The sequence below is a fragment of the Typopeltis vanoorti genome, chromosome 3 (genome assembly GCF_054136105.1).
Source record: "Typopeltis vanoorti isolate ZY-2024b chromosome 3, IOZ_Tvanoo_1.0, whole genome shotgun sequence".
NCBI classification, from domain to species: domain Eukaryota; kingdom Metazoa; phylum Arthropoda; class Arachnida; order Uropygi; family Thelyphonidae; genus Typopeltis; species Typopeltis vanoorti.
This window is the reverse complement of record NC_143551.1, coordinates 149424051-149440636: the sequence shown is the minus strand read 5'-3', so window position 1 is coordinate 149440636 and position 16586 is coordinate 149424051. Positions and strand designations below refer to the sequence as shown.

At 36.0% G+C, this 16586-nt stretch overlaps 1 protein-coding gene across 1 annotated transcript in view; it reads right to left on the bottom strand.

Annotated features, from left to right (window-relative positions):
• The window catches only part of GlcT (ceramide glucosyltransferase), a 157372-nt gene that overhangs the window by 84754 nt on the left and 56032 nt on the right, over positions 1 to 16586 (bottom strand). The window contains exon 3 of the mRNA XM_090416124.1: positions 1623 to 1725. Within this exon, the coding sequence (XP_090272250.1) occupies positions 1623 to 1725 (103 nt within the window). The remainder of the gene's footprint in view (positions 1 to 1622; positions 1726 to 16586) is intronic.

The window sequence follows — 16586 nt, the reverse complement described above, 5'->3', positions numbered from 1 at the left end:
TGAAAAACAGTACTCTTGTACCCTCAGAGCATTAAATAGGTTAATGAAGCAAAGTTACTTGGCTGTGACAAGCCATCATGACTATTAAGTACATGTTAAGAAAATGAGACTGCCACAATTTCACCTGACCGAGATGAAACGACTTCTATTGAAAACATTTTCCTTTCACTATAAAATAAATTAGAGAGAAAAATTTCATATACAAGAGAAAATACGAGGGTGATCTGAAAAGTTCTCGGCCTCAACCATAGATGACAGCACTATCGGCAAGATTTTTTTTTTTCTAAGTTGGTACATCTGTCATAAGCATCCATGTGAAACTGCAAGTCATTCTATCAAGTAGTTTATTTTATAGCTGTCTGAAGAAAAGTGTTGTCTATATCCCTTGAAATGAATAAAATTGAATATTGTAAAAATTTTATCCATTTATAATAAAATTCTTTGTAAAAGAAGGTTTAACAGCAAAAGAAATTAATTTCAAGTTCATAAAAGTTTATGGGCACTCTTCTCTTTTGTTTTCGACAATTTAGAAATGGGCTGCCAAGTTTAAACGTGGTCGTACCAGCCCTGAAGATGATCCACATGAAGGACGTCCAAAAAATGTAACAACACCAAAAATCATTAATCAAGTGCATGATATGGTATTGGATGACCGGCGAGTCAAATTGCGTGAAATTGCTGAGACTACAGGCATTTCAAAAGAACATGTAGGATATATTTTGCATGAAGAATTGCAAATGAAAAAGCTTTGTGCAAGATGGGTGCTGCGCTTTGTGATCAAAACGCACTCGCATGAAAATCTCTGAACAGTGCTTAGAGCATTTTAACCAGAATAAAACTGATTCTGTTTGTCAATTTACCATTACACACCAGAATCCAAATCGGTTCCATCAGAAGGAAAGGTCATAACATCGGGATTTTGGGATGCTAAAGGCTTTTTGTTTATTAATAATCTTGAAAAAGATAATACAATAAACAGGAAATATTATTTCGATCTTTTAACCAGGACTAGATGAAAAAATTTGTGAGAAAAGACCCAGTTTGCAGAAGAAAAAATCATCTTTCATCAGGACAATGCACCTGCCCACAAAGGTGTTTTTGCAATGGGAAAATTAAGAGACCTGCACTATGAATTGTTGGAATATCCACCCTATTCCCCAGATATGGATCCCTCTGACTTCTATCTCTTCCCAAAACTCAAACTCTTCCTTGCTTTTTTCTTTGAATCAAGAGATGATTGCAGCTGTAGAGAGGTATTTTGTAGATCTTACTAAAAATAACTCCAGGGACGGGATAATGGCACTGGAGCATCGCTGGAATAAATGTATTATTAGTCTTAAGGGAGATTATGTTGAAAAATAAAAATAATTTCGAAATTATAAATTCGTTTTTTCATTGTTAGGGCGAGAACTTTTCAGACCATCCTTGTACAAATAGAAATAGTTTTCATTACACAATTATTCTGTTTGTTTAAAAAAAAATAAAAAACCAAAGGCATTACCCTAGTTTAAGGCAAACCTATTACATTAGATGATTCCTGTGATAAGTTTAGCTAACTACATATATAGTAATACTATATAAAAATAATAAAATATATCAACGATTATAAAAATATTTAATACCAATAAATATTCTGGCATCCACTGTAGGATACTTATCCATGAGACGTTGAACCAACAAAATTGAAGGATCGTTTTCATTGTCAATGCAAAACAGCAGTTCATACTAAAGAAATAAAAAATATTATCACAAAAGGTGCAGGGGAAAAATACTATGATTTCATATAAGCCCTTAAAATTAAACAGTAACACTCAGAACTAGCAAAAAAAAATTGTATTCCAACTGGATAAATGTATGGGCTGCAATATAAACATTAATGACATACAGCAATCCCTCGATTAATGCGCCTAATGCATTCTTTAAAACAGGTGCATTAATCGAAAACACACTAATTGAATATAATAACCTATGGGAAAAAAGTATAATTCGTTCCTCAAATTTCTTTTTTAACCCTTAATTTTTTTTTATAAAAGAATTAGGATATGTCTCAGGGCCTAATTAAAGGAAAACCATGAAGCTGAAAGACAATAAAACATATTCAGAATATAAATTTATTATTCTGCTTCTTAACAAAGAATTGAGCTAATGTAGTTTAGCAGGCATTCTGTTTCTTTCTTTCTTTTTTTTTTTTTTTTTTTTTTTTTTTTTTTTTTTTTTTTTTTTATACAACTCACAGTATGGCCCTATTGCTCTTCTACTCTTCTGCAAATTTTACTGCTTCTCTCTTCATCACGGTCAGCCTCTAAGCATTGCTGCTTAAAAACTTCTGTTGCATGAAAAATATTTTCAATATGTTTCTGTAAAATCTCTTTGGGCTTGTCAGTGATTAAATTTTCTTCAAAGTCTTCAGCATCTTCCCACTGTGCATCTAAATTTAGTAGGTTGGAATCACTTAATTTCTCAGAATGAGATTTAATTAACTTAGATTCGTTTGAAAAGCCTCTAAAATCATTTGCACAATGTGGAAGAATGTGCTTCCAAATGGCTCGCATATTGATAGCAGTAATTTCATTTGACTTTGCGACTTTATAACCAGGCTGAGATTCCTCTGATTTGGCCAGAAAATTCTTGGAAGGCATTTGCTTCCAAACAAGGCTGGTTTCATTGACATTAAATATCGTTGGTCACAACAGCCCCCCCACCCCACAATTTTCTTCAAAATCTCTCGATAATTTGCAGCCACCTACTTATCTGCACTTGCAGCTTCGCCTGTGATTCGAACATTATGTAGCATATTTCTCTTTTTGAAACGCTCAAACCACCCAGCACCAGCATGGAATTCTTCTTTTCCATCATTGATATCCCTTTTTTTCAAAGTCGCAAAGAGCCTTAATGCTTTTGATTTAATAAGATCAGTGCTTACCAGGATCCGTTTTTGGTTACAATCTTCAATCCATGTAGAAAGAAGTCTTTCTAATTCAATCATTATAATACTTTGATTTCGAGTGCACATGCATGATGAACTTGAAGCAGCCTTACCTTTCTCTTTGCATTCAGCAGTTTTGCTTAAATTGCTCTTATAATTGATTCACACATTTTTTGTGTTCTTGTCCTATGCTCTGGACTCGCCTTGTTCATTTTTCTTTATTATTATTTCAAGTTTTTCTTCCAATGAGATTACTTGTTGAATGATTTTCACACTTCCACTTTTTTGCTCACTAATTCTTTTACTCATGATGAAAATTTTTTAAAATAAAAAAGTAAGGAAAACAATTGCAAAGGAGGCATGAGATTATGATCAGCAATATGCTATGCAATTAGCAGACGACATAAATTTTGGAAAAATAACTTTGTAAAATGTTTTAAATCGGTAACTAAATTATTTCATCTTGGTGAGTAATTTTTAAAATAGTTAGCCATAAAAAATGTATAGATAGAAAAATTTTTTAAATCTAACATTTATTTTTAAGATGTAGATAGGCGCACTAATCGAATTTCGGTATAGAAAAAAAAATGATGCAATAATCGGGGACACATTAATAGATAAAATAAACTAAACCTGATTCCTTACTAAACTGCAACTAACAACTACCAAATGCAGTTTTACAGATAAAACCACTATCCTAACTATATACTTGTTTCTTTCTGTGAAAGTAGGATTTTGCATTTGTAAGACTGACATTTCATGTCAGACATTACTAACCCTCAAACCTATCCATATGCTTTCATCTGCTGTTTTTTTTTTTCTTTTATAATAATCCCATGCACAAGAGACAGAAGAATCAACATTGCATCAGTGCCATGTGGGGTGCAGATGAAGGTTGAGAAAGAAGAAATCTATTGACATTTTTCTTAAAGAGCTAGAGGTTGTAGCTTCAGGGAAACACTTCAGGAGGAAGGCTGTTGTAGAAGATCAGCATTCCTCCTGTTTCATAGTGTATTTGCAGTAGGACTGAAAAGGGATGTCATGCTGCTGCTACTGCTGATGCTTTAACAGAAAGCAGAAGAATTGGAGTTGCCAGTTCACTGGAGCAGTGTTGATGAAAGTACTTGTAAAAAGGACAGAAATTATACAGTGGATCACTGAGATAGTGGTTGAAGTGAAAGAGGGATTATTTATCAACTGAATTACTCTCCTGTGGACAGCATCAAGAATTCTTAAAGAAGTTTTAGGTACACTACCCCAAACATGTGAACAGTATTCTAAAGATAGGTGAAATTGAACAATTAGAAGCTGGATGGGTGAAAAATTAGTCTTCAGCAGAAAAGAATATCTAGATTTTGGAGGCTAAGGAAACTATGTGGCATGTTTTATGCTAGGAGAGGCTGGAAGTAAATGTGAATCCAAGGAAAAAGATCTGATCCTGCCAGGTGATTTGTGTATTACTGAGGGTAAGGTTAGATGAGTTGAGAACTCCTTGCAAGAAAAAAAAAAAGCAAAACTGCATTTTTGGTAGTTCTGAAGCTCATAAGGTTACCCTCATTGCACTGAAAGATAATATAGAGATCAGCGTTAAACATTTCAAGATCATGAGATGATCTTTAAGCTTGAGATGTTTGAGCACTGCACAGTTTGCTGAATAAGAAGAAGGAATGAAGTGTACTATTGTCAGCAAACCTATGGATAGAATTACTAGCAACTGAGAATAGGTCTTTATGTATAGGGAGAAAGAGGATAATTGATAGAACTGAGCCAGTAAACAACCAGAGAGAAAGCTAGTTACCCAATTACAGAAGATGGAGAATAAACTAAAGGACAGTAATTTACTGAGTAGACCTTGATACCAGACATCAAATGGTCTAGAAATGTCAAGAGTGACAGCATGATTCTCCAAACCTTTCCGTGTCACAAATCCAGTGGTGGGTGATGTAGGCCAGCTGTGGATTTAAAGTGGTGAAATCCATACTGATGGTCACTGATTAACTGGTACAATCCTAGGTAGGGGAGATATTGACTGTTGATGACTTTCTCCATTATTGTGGAGAGGATTGAGATGAAGATAATCAGTAGGTAGTTGGATGACAGACTTATCATCCCCCCCCCCTTTTTTTTTTTTTTGGAAATGATTGGATATATGCTTGCTTCCATTCACTGGAAGTGCCAGTTTGAACCCATCAAATGTGTGCAAAGATATCTACATGTATAAGGCAAGATCTCTGCAAGTTGCCCAACTGTGTCATGCGGACTGCAGACAAGAGTATACAAAAGAACATGCAGGTAGAGTATGATGTCTGTACATAAATGCTAGGAGTATCAGAAACAAAGGGGTTAGAGTTTGTGCCTTAGTCAATATGTTGGGACCTCAGATTGTAGGCATTAGTTGAGACCTGGCTATCAGAATCAGACATACTAACTGGTATTGAGTGTAAAGGGTACACTATTTTTAGGAGGAACAGAGAGGATAGGAGAGGAGGGGGGGGTGTACTGCTAATGATATCAGATGACTTGAATCCAAGAGTTGAGACCTATGAATGAAGTACAACTTACTAACAGTATTTCATGTGGCAGTGAGATTGAATCCATTTGGTGTGAAGTGAAATCTAACAAAATCAATTACATAGTGTGGTATTGTTACAGACCTAGTGGATTGTTTGCTAGTGATGAAGAAATGCATCACCAAATAGACAAGATGAGCATGAAAAGAGTAATGATAATGGGAGACTTTAATTATCCAAATATTGATTGCATAGCAGTTGAAGCTCATTAGAAGAATGAAAATGCATTTATTGAGCTGATGAGGGACAACTTCCTCAAGCAGCATGTGACAGAAGGAACTCGAGGTCAAAGAGTGCTAGACTGGATTATAGTGTCAGATGGTGTTTCAGTTAAAGATGTAACTATTCTGCCTCCGGTTGGTGACAGCGATCATGCAGTATACTCACTTAGGAAGTGACTAAGTTTATAAATGTTCCATTCAGAAAAGGTTACATGTTGAACTACAAAGCATGAAATTTGACCAACTGAGAAGTATACTGAGTTCAATGGAATAGGATCGGTTGATGGAGAGGAAGAATATCGACAGTGCATGGGACACATTTAAACGATACTTAAATGATGCGATATCAGAGTGTGTCCCGAGAGTTCGAAGAATAAATAGAGTAGGAGTCAAATGGATGTGTAACAAAAACAAATTTTTGCTTGTTAAGCAAAAATTTGTAAGAAAAGGATGATGTGGAAGGAATACCATGTGCATCAGGATGATGTGAATTATGATAATTATAAGCAGCAGCAGGCTAGAATAGTCACAAGTATAGAAAGCAAAGCCTGAGTATGAAAAGAAACTGGCTCTGTGTGCTAAAGACAACCCACAAGAATTCTATCAATATGTTGCAAGTAAAAGAAAGAATGAACATGAAAGAATAACACTTATAAATGCAGAAGACATTGTTCAATTAATGAGTTCCCATTTTGTTAAAAGCTATCAACCTTGTGTATGTGACATTGAACTCACTGCTACCTCTTCATTGGATGAAGAATCTCAGATGTATGAGGATGAGGTATCAGAACTGTTGCACAAACTGAATAAGAAAATAGAGACTGTGGGATATCAGCATGTGTGCTAAAAGAGTGTTCAGCTGAACTGGCTATTCCTTTGACCAGGCTGTTTAATATGAGTCTCCGAACAGGGAAGATGCCGCAGGAATGGAAAGAATGTATGGTAATTCCATTTCACAAGGGTGGTCCAAAGGTCAACGTATTCAACTATTGACCAATTAGTATCTCAGAAGTGGTGGTGAAGATTTTGGAAAACTGGTTAGGACTCGCATTCAGAAATGGGTTGAACAGTGAATCTCTACTTTGCAATGAACAACATGGGTGTACTAAGGGAAGGTCATGTTTTAGCAACTTGCTCGCATTCTGTAACAATGTCACCACTGAACTAGACAAGGGGGAATGGATACACCATGATACGTTTGGATTTTGCTAAGGCTTTTGACAGAATACAGCATGGTAGACTGATGCATAAATTGGAGAATATGGGTTTAGATTATAGAATATTAGTGTGAATAGGAGGATGGCCGACTGACAGTTATCAAAAAGTGGTATGAGGGTGGTCTGAAAGGTTCTCATCCTCGACTATAGATGGCAACACTATCAGTAAGATTTTTTTTTTCAAAGTTGGTACATCTGTCATAAGCATACATGTGAAATTGCAAGTCATTCTATCAAGTAGTTTGTTTTATACAGATGTCTACAGCTATATAACATTTCTACAGCTGCCTTTCGTTTTTGACAATTAAGAAATGGGCTGCAGAGTTTAAACATAGCTGTACCAGCCTTGAAGATGATCCACATGAAGGATGTCCAAAAAGTGAAACAACACCAAAAATCATTGATCAAGTGTACGATATGGTATTGGATGACCAGCAAGTCAAAGTGTGTGAAATTGCTGAGAATATAGGCATTTCAAAAGAATGTGTAGGATATATTTTGCATGAAGAATTGCAAATGAAAAAGCTTTGTGCAAGATGTGTGGCGTGCTTGCTCACATCAGATCAAAAACACACTCGCATGAAAATCTCTGAACAGTGCATGAAGCATTTTAACAAGAATAAAACTGATTTTGTGAGTGACTTATTACTATGGATGAGACTTGGATTCACCATTACACACCAGAATCCAAACAGTGGACAGAACCCAGTTGTTCAGTGCCAAAGAAGACAAAGTTAGTTCCATCAGCAGGAAAGGTCATGGCATCGGTGTTTGGGGATGCTAAAGGCATTTTGTTTATTAATTATCTTGAATAGGGTAAAACAATAACTGGGGAATATTATTCGATCTTTTAACCAGACAAGACAAAAAAATTCGTGAGAAAAGACACGGCTTGCAGAAGAAAAAAACATCTTTCATCAAAACAATGCACCTGCCCACAAAGGTGTTTTGGAAATGGGAAAATTAAGGGGTATGCACTATGAATTGTTGGAACATCTACCCTATTCCCCAGATTTGGCTGCCCCTGACTTAGCCACAGCCAAGTAATTCGGAGTTGCTTGAGATAAAATTGATTTAAGAGTTATTATACGTGCTTAGTTAAATTACTCTCTTGTGTGCAAAGGAAAGACAGAAAATACTTTTACACGATCCTTAATGGCACAGTCGTTAACAAAAATAAATTTTTAAGGATTAATATATTTCAACGGAGAAATAAAAAATTAAATAGATTATATACTGTGTAACAATTGGAAGAATGACAGTTTGTTGTGCTCTTCGACTGGAAAAGGCCTAAGTTCGATTCTCGTCACGATGGGAGGAATCTTTATATGGAGGTTTTCAATCGAAGGTGAGTTAGCTGATCTCATACGGAGGTAGCAGGGTTTTTCTCCCGGAAACTCTGGTTTTTCATCCCGCATACAGACAAATTGGCCATTCACACAATTTACAGACAAAAAAATACTAGCTATGGTGGTGGTGGTAGTGGCCAGTAAATGATGCTGATATTGATGATTGGTAGTAGAGGATCAGTGTAGTGGTGGAGACGGGGAGATGTACAATAGGTGTCCTCCCGCGATGAGTCTTCGGACTCCTCGGAAGTGTCATGAATAATAATAATAAAGAAATAGTTCAAGAGTCAGAGCCTAAATTAAAATAAACCCCACATTGGAAAGAATAAAATGGCTAAATAACAAAAAATCAAGTAGTTTTGACTCAAAACCTATCGAAAACAAGAAGGATTATGAAGAAAAACTCAATCAAACTACACTTAATAAATATATTTGAAGAAGACATAAATAGAATAAGCAAAAACCTAACAGAAGTAATAATCTCAGCAGCTAATGAATTCAAACACAACAAACAACAAAAAGACCATAAACTTTCAGAGGAAACCTTACAACTACTAAAAAAGAGATGAAATATGAAACAATACAAAAACTTAATTTCTAAAATAGAAAATGCAGAACTATGCAAAACAATAAAGAAAAAAGATGAGAAATGAAATAAGATCTTATAACACTAAAAAAAAATAAAAGAAACAATTGAAAACAATAAAAATATGAAAATACTAAGAAAACATTTATTAGTTGGCAAAAGTCAAATAACTGCAATAAAAGAGAAGAATGGAACTACAATAAGGAACCAAGAAAAATCCAAAGCAGGATAGAATTTTATAAAGAACTCTATAGTGATCCTTCAATAGATAAATCAAATATAAATAACTCTTCTCCATCGCATATGGAATTCATCCCCCCCCCCATTCACTTCAGGTGAAATAAAACAAGCATTAAAACAAATGAAAAATGTCCTGGTGAAGACCTAATTCACATAGAATTAATTAAATGGGAAGGAAACAATATAATTCACCATGTCACAAATTTACTAAATCTATGCCTAGAAGAGGGGAAGATACCAAAAAATTGGAAAAATGAAGTGAAGTAACATAGAAGAAGAAGAAGTGAAGTGAAGTCTGATACACTCCTCCTTAACACACTTAAACAACCAACACCCCAGAATAAAGTTCACCCTGGAAAAAGAGGAAAACAACAGCCTCCTTTTCCTAGACACACTAGTCACCTGCCAGCATGATGGAAACTTGGTTTTCTCAGTTTATAGAAAACCCACCCATACAGACAGATACATTCACAACAACCCCCACCCCCTCTCACAACAATATGGAGTTATTAAGACACTACACAACAGGGCTAAACTAATCTGTTCAAATGGCAATGCCCTAACCACTGAACTAAATCACATCCTCAACACTTTTTCAGCCAATGGCTACCCCCCCCCCACAAAAAAAAATTGAAGCCAGCAAACCACAACCCCCCCCCCTTCACAACAAGTATTACTCTAAATCCATCACCATTCCCTACATCCGAGACACCTCGGAAAAAATTACAAAAATTAAAAAAAAAAAAAACATGACCTTACCTCCTGTTACAGGCCTTACAGAAAATTGGCATCCCTTATCCGCTCCACCAAAGACCAACCACTTCCCCTAGACCTACCTGGTGTATACCAGGTCACTTGCAGCTGTAAGCTGTCCTACTTTGGCCAAACAAGCAGGACAGCAAATATCAGAATTTCAGAACACAAGGACTACATTCGTTTTCACCAGTATAACCACTGCGGTCTTGAAGACCATGCTCTGGATACACACCACAGAATATGGAAGATTAATACACTGTAGCAAGTTCAAATTTGAAAAACTTTTCATGGAATCAGCCTCAGCCCTAAGAAACATGCCAAATTCAACAAATTTGGTTGCATGAGACTGCCCTAAATTTGGGAGACCTTCAGCCCAACGGCCAAGAATACCTACATAGCCTGTTAGGGGGCACCATCAGGACTTTTAGGAGAAGCAATAGCTTCCTCGCTTCATCCTCATTTACTGTGTGTAGTGCCTGCATGCAAGTGTCTTTATTTTAAGTTCCTTTGAAGATGGCAACGTGACGTTGCCAAAATATTGGAAATATATATTAAAGTTTAATTCAATTTATATTCTAATGTACGTTGTGAATTCCTTAAGTTAATTAATAATAAAAAACAATTGAAAAATGCAGATATGAGAGTTGTGAGAAAAATCAGGACAATGAATAGATAGAATAACTGAAGGAAATTATGTTAAAAATAAAGATATTAGAGAGAAATTTGATACTGTTAGCATTCAAGTAATATGTGGCATGGCTAATCTACAACAGTATGATAAACAAAATGGGAGAGTAAAGGTTAGCAAAACAGGTGTTTGATGCCATGAAGAAAAGAATAAGACAACAATCTAAGTGGATTAATACAGCTAATAAAGTAAAGCTTGTAATAACAACAAAATGCAAGAGGTATTGGAGACCTGACAAAAATTAATTATCAGGTTCCAGATAAATAACCTCAAAGGAAATATAGGATACTATGTCAGAATTACATTACTATTAGTCTCAACTCAAATGACAGTACAACATAACAGAATTTCATGCTGGCTGAAGAACTGACTAGTTAAACAAGAACCCTGCTGTTTTTGCCTTAGTTTCAGGAAACTAAGGCAAAACAGTGAAAAGTCAGCTACTGGAACAAACTCCAACAATGATTAACACCAACATAAGAATAACCTGAAAAGAAGTATAATAGGCAGAAAAAATGGAGAAGTACCAGGTGAACATAATATGTATTATCAAAAGAAAGTCAATAACAGGTGAGATTCTTCTAAACAGCAGATACAAGATATTCAGGCAATACAAATCAGGGAAAGGAAGAAGTTAGACTTATGTGAGCAAGCATTAGAATGGGGAATTGGATAATGATACTTATTTGTACCTACTGTCCCACAGAAGGTTATAAAAAGGAAGAAGTGGAGTAATTTTCTAAACATTAGAGAAAGCAGTTAACCCAAAGAAAAATTGGAACTAATAGGGATCTAAACACAAGAGCAGGAAATTATTACAAGAAATGGTTTGGGAAACTTTGAAAAACAGAGCAAAACTAATGATTCTGATAAGTACTTGCTGGATTGCTATTCAGTACATGGACTAGTCATTACCGAACACTATGTTCCAACATAAAAATGTGCATTTCACATGGAGAGAAGACAAAAATAAGAAGTCTCATTGACTATGTTATTATTGATAGTGATATTCTCACACTGGCTCAGGACACAGAGGTATACATATACAGGGAATTTAAAATAGAAAGAGATCACCATTTAGTTTTGAGCAGGATAAAACTGAATAGCATACTGAAAAGAAAAGTTTGTAATTTTTAAAAAAGCAATCAAAGTCAAGCAGCCCTCAGAGCTGAAGTGTAGACTGAAATATAACTTTATAGAAGGGAAAAAAATGAGTGTGAGTTACAAAAACCAAACATTTGGGTGTCGATGGCAGATTGAAAAGAAAAAAAAAAAAACATTGATTCAGCTGAACAGGAATGTTGTAAAGTTGTGTGCAGCGATAAAAAACAGAACTCCATGGAACTCAGGTAGTTAAAGAGAGCAGCTAAGGACAAGAAAAAAAAAAGTTCTTGGCAAGTAAGTCAGTCAGCATATGGTTTGAGAGAAATATGTAAGAAAGTGAAGTAGCATGTAAAAGTAGCTAAACTTAGACTGATAAGAACAACAGAATAGTGGTGTTATTATTATGTGATACCTCCAGGGAGTCCAAAGACTCATCGCAGGAGGGCACTCTACTCTATTTTGCTAAATACATCTCACCCTCTCCACTACTACCATCAACACCATCTACTGACCATCATCACCAACAACAGTATTTTATGTCTGTAAATTATATGCTCTGAAGGCCAAAATGTCTGTACACAGGATGAAAAACCAGAGTTTCTGAGAGAAAAATCCCTGCTACCTCCATATGACATTGGCTAATTCACTTTAAATTGAAAAAGCCCATATAAGGATACCCCTCGTCACTATGAGAATCGAACAGGTCTTTTCCAGAAGAAGGGTGCAATGTTCCGGTGTTCTTCCAATTGTGCTATGGAGATGGTACAAAGATAGGGAAGATAAATATCCTGAAGGTAGCTAAATGTTCTAGAACATTTATCCTAAAGGTGGCTAAATGTTTTAGAAGCTATTGAAAAAAGCTTAGAAATGGAGGAGATCGCCACAAAAGAATCAAAGTAAAGGTCACATGAAAACTGAAGATATTTTAGATGTCTAGAGTAATTCGGTTTGAAAGATTACCAGACGAAACAAGAAGTAATAGAATAGTGGTAGAAATATTCCAGAGGAATACAATCAGAAGTACAGGAATACCTTGTATAGCACGGTTAATTGGTTCCAAGAAGAGTCCACGCTATGCAAAATCGCGTTGTTCTAGGTCTATTTATAAAGATTTTCAATTTAATTTGTTTATTACAAAAATTTAGGATAATAAAAATTTTTAAAAATGAAAAAAAAAAAAATGTTATTTTTATTAACCACTAAAATAACTAATAATAACTAAATAACAAATAAAATCCTTTTGAACTGATATAAAAGTTGTAGAAAACAAAACAAATATTGCTTCAATTTTAGCATACATAATTTTACTTTTTACTAAAGTAGTCTTTTAGTGTTCGTTGAACCATCCTTGTCTCTTCAAGTACTAGATCTCTGTAGCATTTGATGGCATTATTGAGACTTTATCTCACTTTGATGCTTCTTTCCAAATTCGGGTCGACATTTATGAGAAAGTCGGAGGGGCTTCGTCGATTTTTCTCACAAAAGTTGAAAAGTCAGAAAAGGAAAATTCTTCAACCATGACATCAGTGGGGTCATCTTTGTCTTCATCTGCTTCATAGGCTCGTTGTTGTTCCAAATCCAAAAGGGTTTCATCATCCAGATCATTTGAATGAGAATCAATACATTCGTTCACATTGTTACAATCTAAACTTGTGAAACCAAGATCTTTGCCAATCTGCACAATTTCTGTTGAGATTTCCTCTTTCTGTGTCGCAAAGGCAACAAAGTCCTTTGAACAATGCAGCAAGATATTATGCCATATGGCTCTCATGTTGCTTTGAGTCACCTCTTGCCAAGATACGTAAATATTTTGGATGGCATCTTTTATGTTAAATTTCTTCCAAAATTCACTCAAAGTCCAAGAATCTTCTTCTGCTGCAGCTTTAATAGCTTGAGCAAAAGTTCATCTTAAATAGTAAGCCTTGAAAGTGGAGTAATGCCCTGATCCATCGGCTGCAGAATTGATGTTGTGTTTGGAGGGAAAAAATGAATCTTGACATTTTCATCTAAGTCAGTTAATAGAGTTGGATGGCCTGGCACATTGTCTAATAAAAGCAAAATTTTGAAAGGAATATCAATTTTTAACAATTGCCTTTAACTTAAGGGCAAAAACAAGTTTTAAACCAGTTAAAAATTGAACAAGTCACCCACGCTTTTTTATTCGAATGCCGATGAACAGGTAAACTGTTCTTTGCAAAGTCCTTAAGAGCTCTTGGATTTTCCGCTCTGTACACTAACTGTGGCTTCAATTTTAAATCACCTGATGCATTACCTTCTAGTAAAAGTGTATCAATCGGTCTTTTGACACTTCATACCCAGCTTGTGTTTTTTTCCTTCTCTGCTAGAAATGTGCGTGATGGCATTCTTTTTCAGAACAAGCCAGTCTTGTCAGCGTTAAAAATTTGATCATCTGTGTAGCCTTCCTTCTCAATAGGCTCCTTCAATTCATTGGGAAATAATTCTGCAGTTTTAGCGTCAGCACTTTCGTTTCACCTTGGATTCTTACAGTATGGAGTCCCATAAGCTTTTTTAAATTGTAGAACCACCCACGACTTTCTATAAAAGTTTCACTGGTTGTACCTCCTTCATTTTCGCTTTCATTTTCTTTTATTTTGTCATATAGACTTGTTGCTTTTGCCTGGATTATCATTTGACTCAAAGGAATATTTTTCTGAATACAATCTTCAATCCAGATCATTAGAAGGCGTTCCATATTTTTCATTGTAGAATATCAATTTCTCGTGATCACTTTTGGCATATAAAAAGCATTGTCATTCCATGTTGTTTAATCTTTTCTTTGCTCTGAATAACTGTTCGTACAGATGACTCATTCATTGAATTCTCACATGCTATTTTAGCAAACGAAGTGCCATTCTCGTGACATTTTATAATTTCAAGTTTCTTCTCTAATGTCAACCACTTGCGTTTTTTTGTTACCCCAACAGTGTCTTGTTTGTTTTGTCTCTTTTCACTCATACTTAAATAATAAAAAATATTAAATACTAATATTAAGGTAAATAATAAAATGCCGCGGGGAAAGAACATGTCTACGTGAGAGCCAATTGAATAACTACTGCATAAACGTGGCTCTCGACTGTCACTTGCGGCGCCAAGGAGTCGCCGGTCAGTGTTGACAATGTTAGTGTAATAACGATAAGTGTAATAATAAAAAATGCATTGTTCAAAACCACGCTATACAAGGTATTCCTGTATATATCAATATACGAGATAGAAAAAGCCTGAAATGTGGAAAGGCAGCTGGAATAGATAATATTCAGAGATATGGATATGCAGAACTTTTATAGTGGCTGCAATGCATAATTCAAAAACCTCATCAGAGGGTCAAAAAATTACTGTACATGGAAAACTTGGAGAAGAACAAGCTGACTGCAGGCCAAATAGAGGTTTTCACCAGAATCAAATTTTCACTTGAAGACAGACTGTTGAGAAATCAGGGGAACAGAACTACACTGGCATCCAAAAGCTAAGGACGAACTATATTTTACCTGTATATTATTATTATTATTACGGGCAACTCCAGGGAGTCATTAGACTCATCGAGGGAGGCCCCAAATCATTTTCATCACAACTATTCGACATTCATACAGTATCTATCATACCTCGCCTTAAACTCATTCACTGTCACAGCATCCACCACAGACTCAGGGAGTGCATTCCACTCATTCACCACTCTAAAAGTAAAGAACCCAGCTCTAACACCTTTACTAACCACACTTTTGCCCAGTTTCCATGGATGTCCCCTAGTCCTCCCACAACCAGCCCTGTTCTCAAAAATATCTTCTGAATTAATTTTATAGAAACCCTTCAGTAATTTGAATGTCTCAATCATATCTCCCCTCCTCCGCCTATCAACCAATTTTTGCAACCCACAAATCCTCAACCTGTTCTCATACGGTTCATTCCACAGACCTGCTTTCATCTTGGTCACTCGCCTCTGGATCCTCTCCACCTCCTCCCCATCAAGAAGAAACCTAGGTGACCAAATCTGAGCACAGTAGTCGAGATGAGGTCTTATCAAGGCTCGATACAGAGGAACAATAACCTGCTTGTCTCTGCTTGTCAACGTATTCTTCAGCAACCAAGTGATTTGATGAGCTGATTTGGCCACTTTTGCAATGTGTCCCCTAAATTTCAATTCCTTATCCACCAACACTCCTAAATCTCGTGCCTCATCAATTTCCTGGAGCACGGTTCCACCAATGCAGTAAACTGCCTCCCATCTTTTCACCCCAAAATGCATAACCTTACATTTTGCCACATTAAATTGACATCCATTCTCCCTAGCCCAGACCTCCAATCTATCCAAATCATCCTGCAAAATTTTGACGTCATCTGCATTCACTATTGCCCTACCCAACTTTGCATCATCCGCAAACAAATGAACTGTTCCTCTCAGATCCTTTCCTATATCATTTATGAACAAATTAAACAGCAGTGGTCCAAGAACAGATCCTTGTGGTACACCACTAGTCACAGGCCGTCTTGTGGACTCTACTCCTGAGTAAACCACTCTCTGATATCTCTCCGTCAACCACCCTCCTATCCATCTCACCAACCCTATGTCCATTCCCATATGCTGCAATTTACTGATTAGAATTCCATGTGGTATCCTGTCAAAGGCCTTAGCAAGGTCCAGCAGAATCACTGTAAACCCATTACCCTTATCCAGTTCAGCCGTCACTGTGTTATAATACGTGAGCAAGTTACTGAGGCATGACCTACCCTTCACAAAACCATGCTGTCCCCGATACAGTATCCCATTTTCTTCTATCCAATCTTGTATTTTCCTCTTGACTATTTTCTCTAAGACCTTGATAATGATTCCTGTTATGCTGATTGGCCGGTAATTTTCAACAGCAGCCTTGGAACCACCTTTGTGCAGTGGAACTATTTTCCCCTCTTTCCACC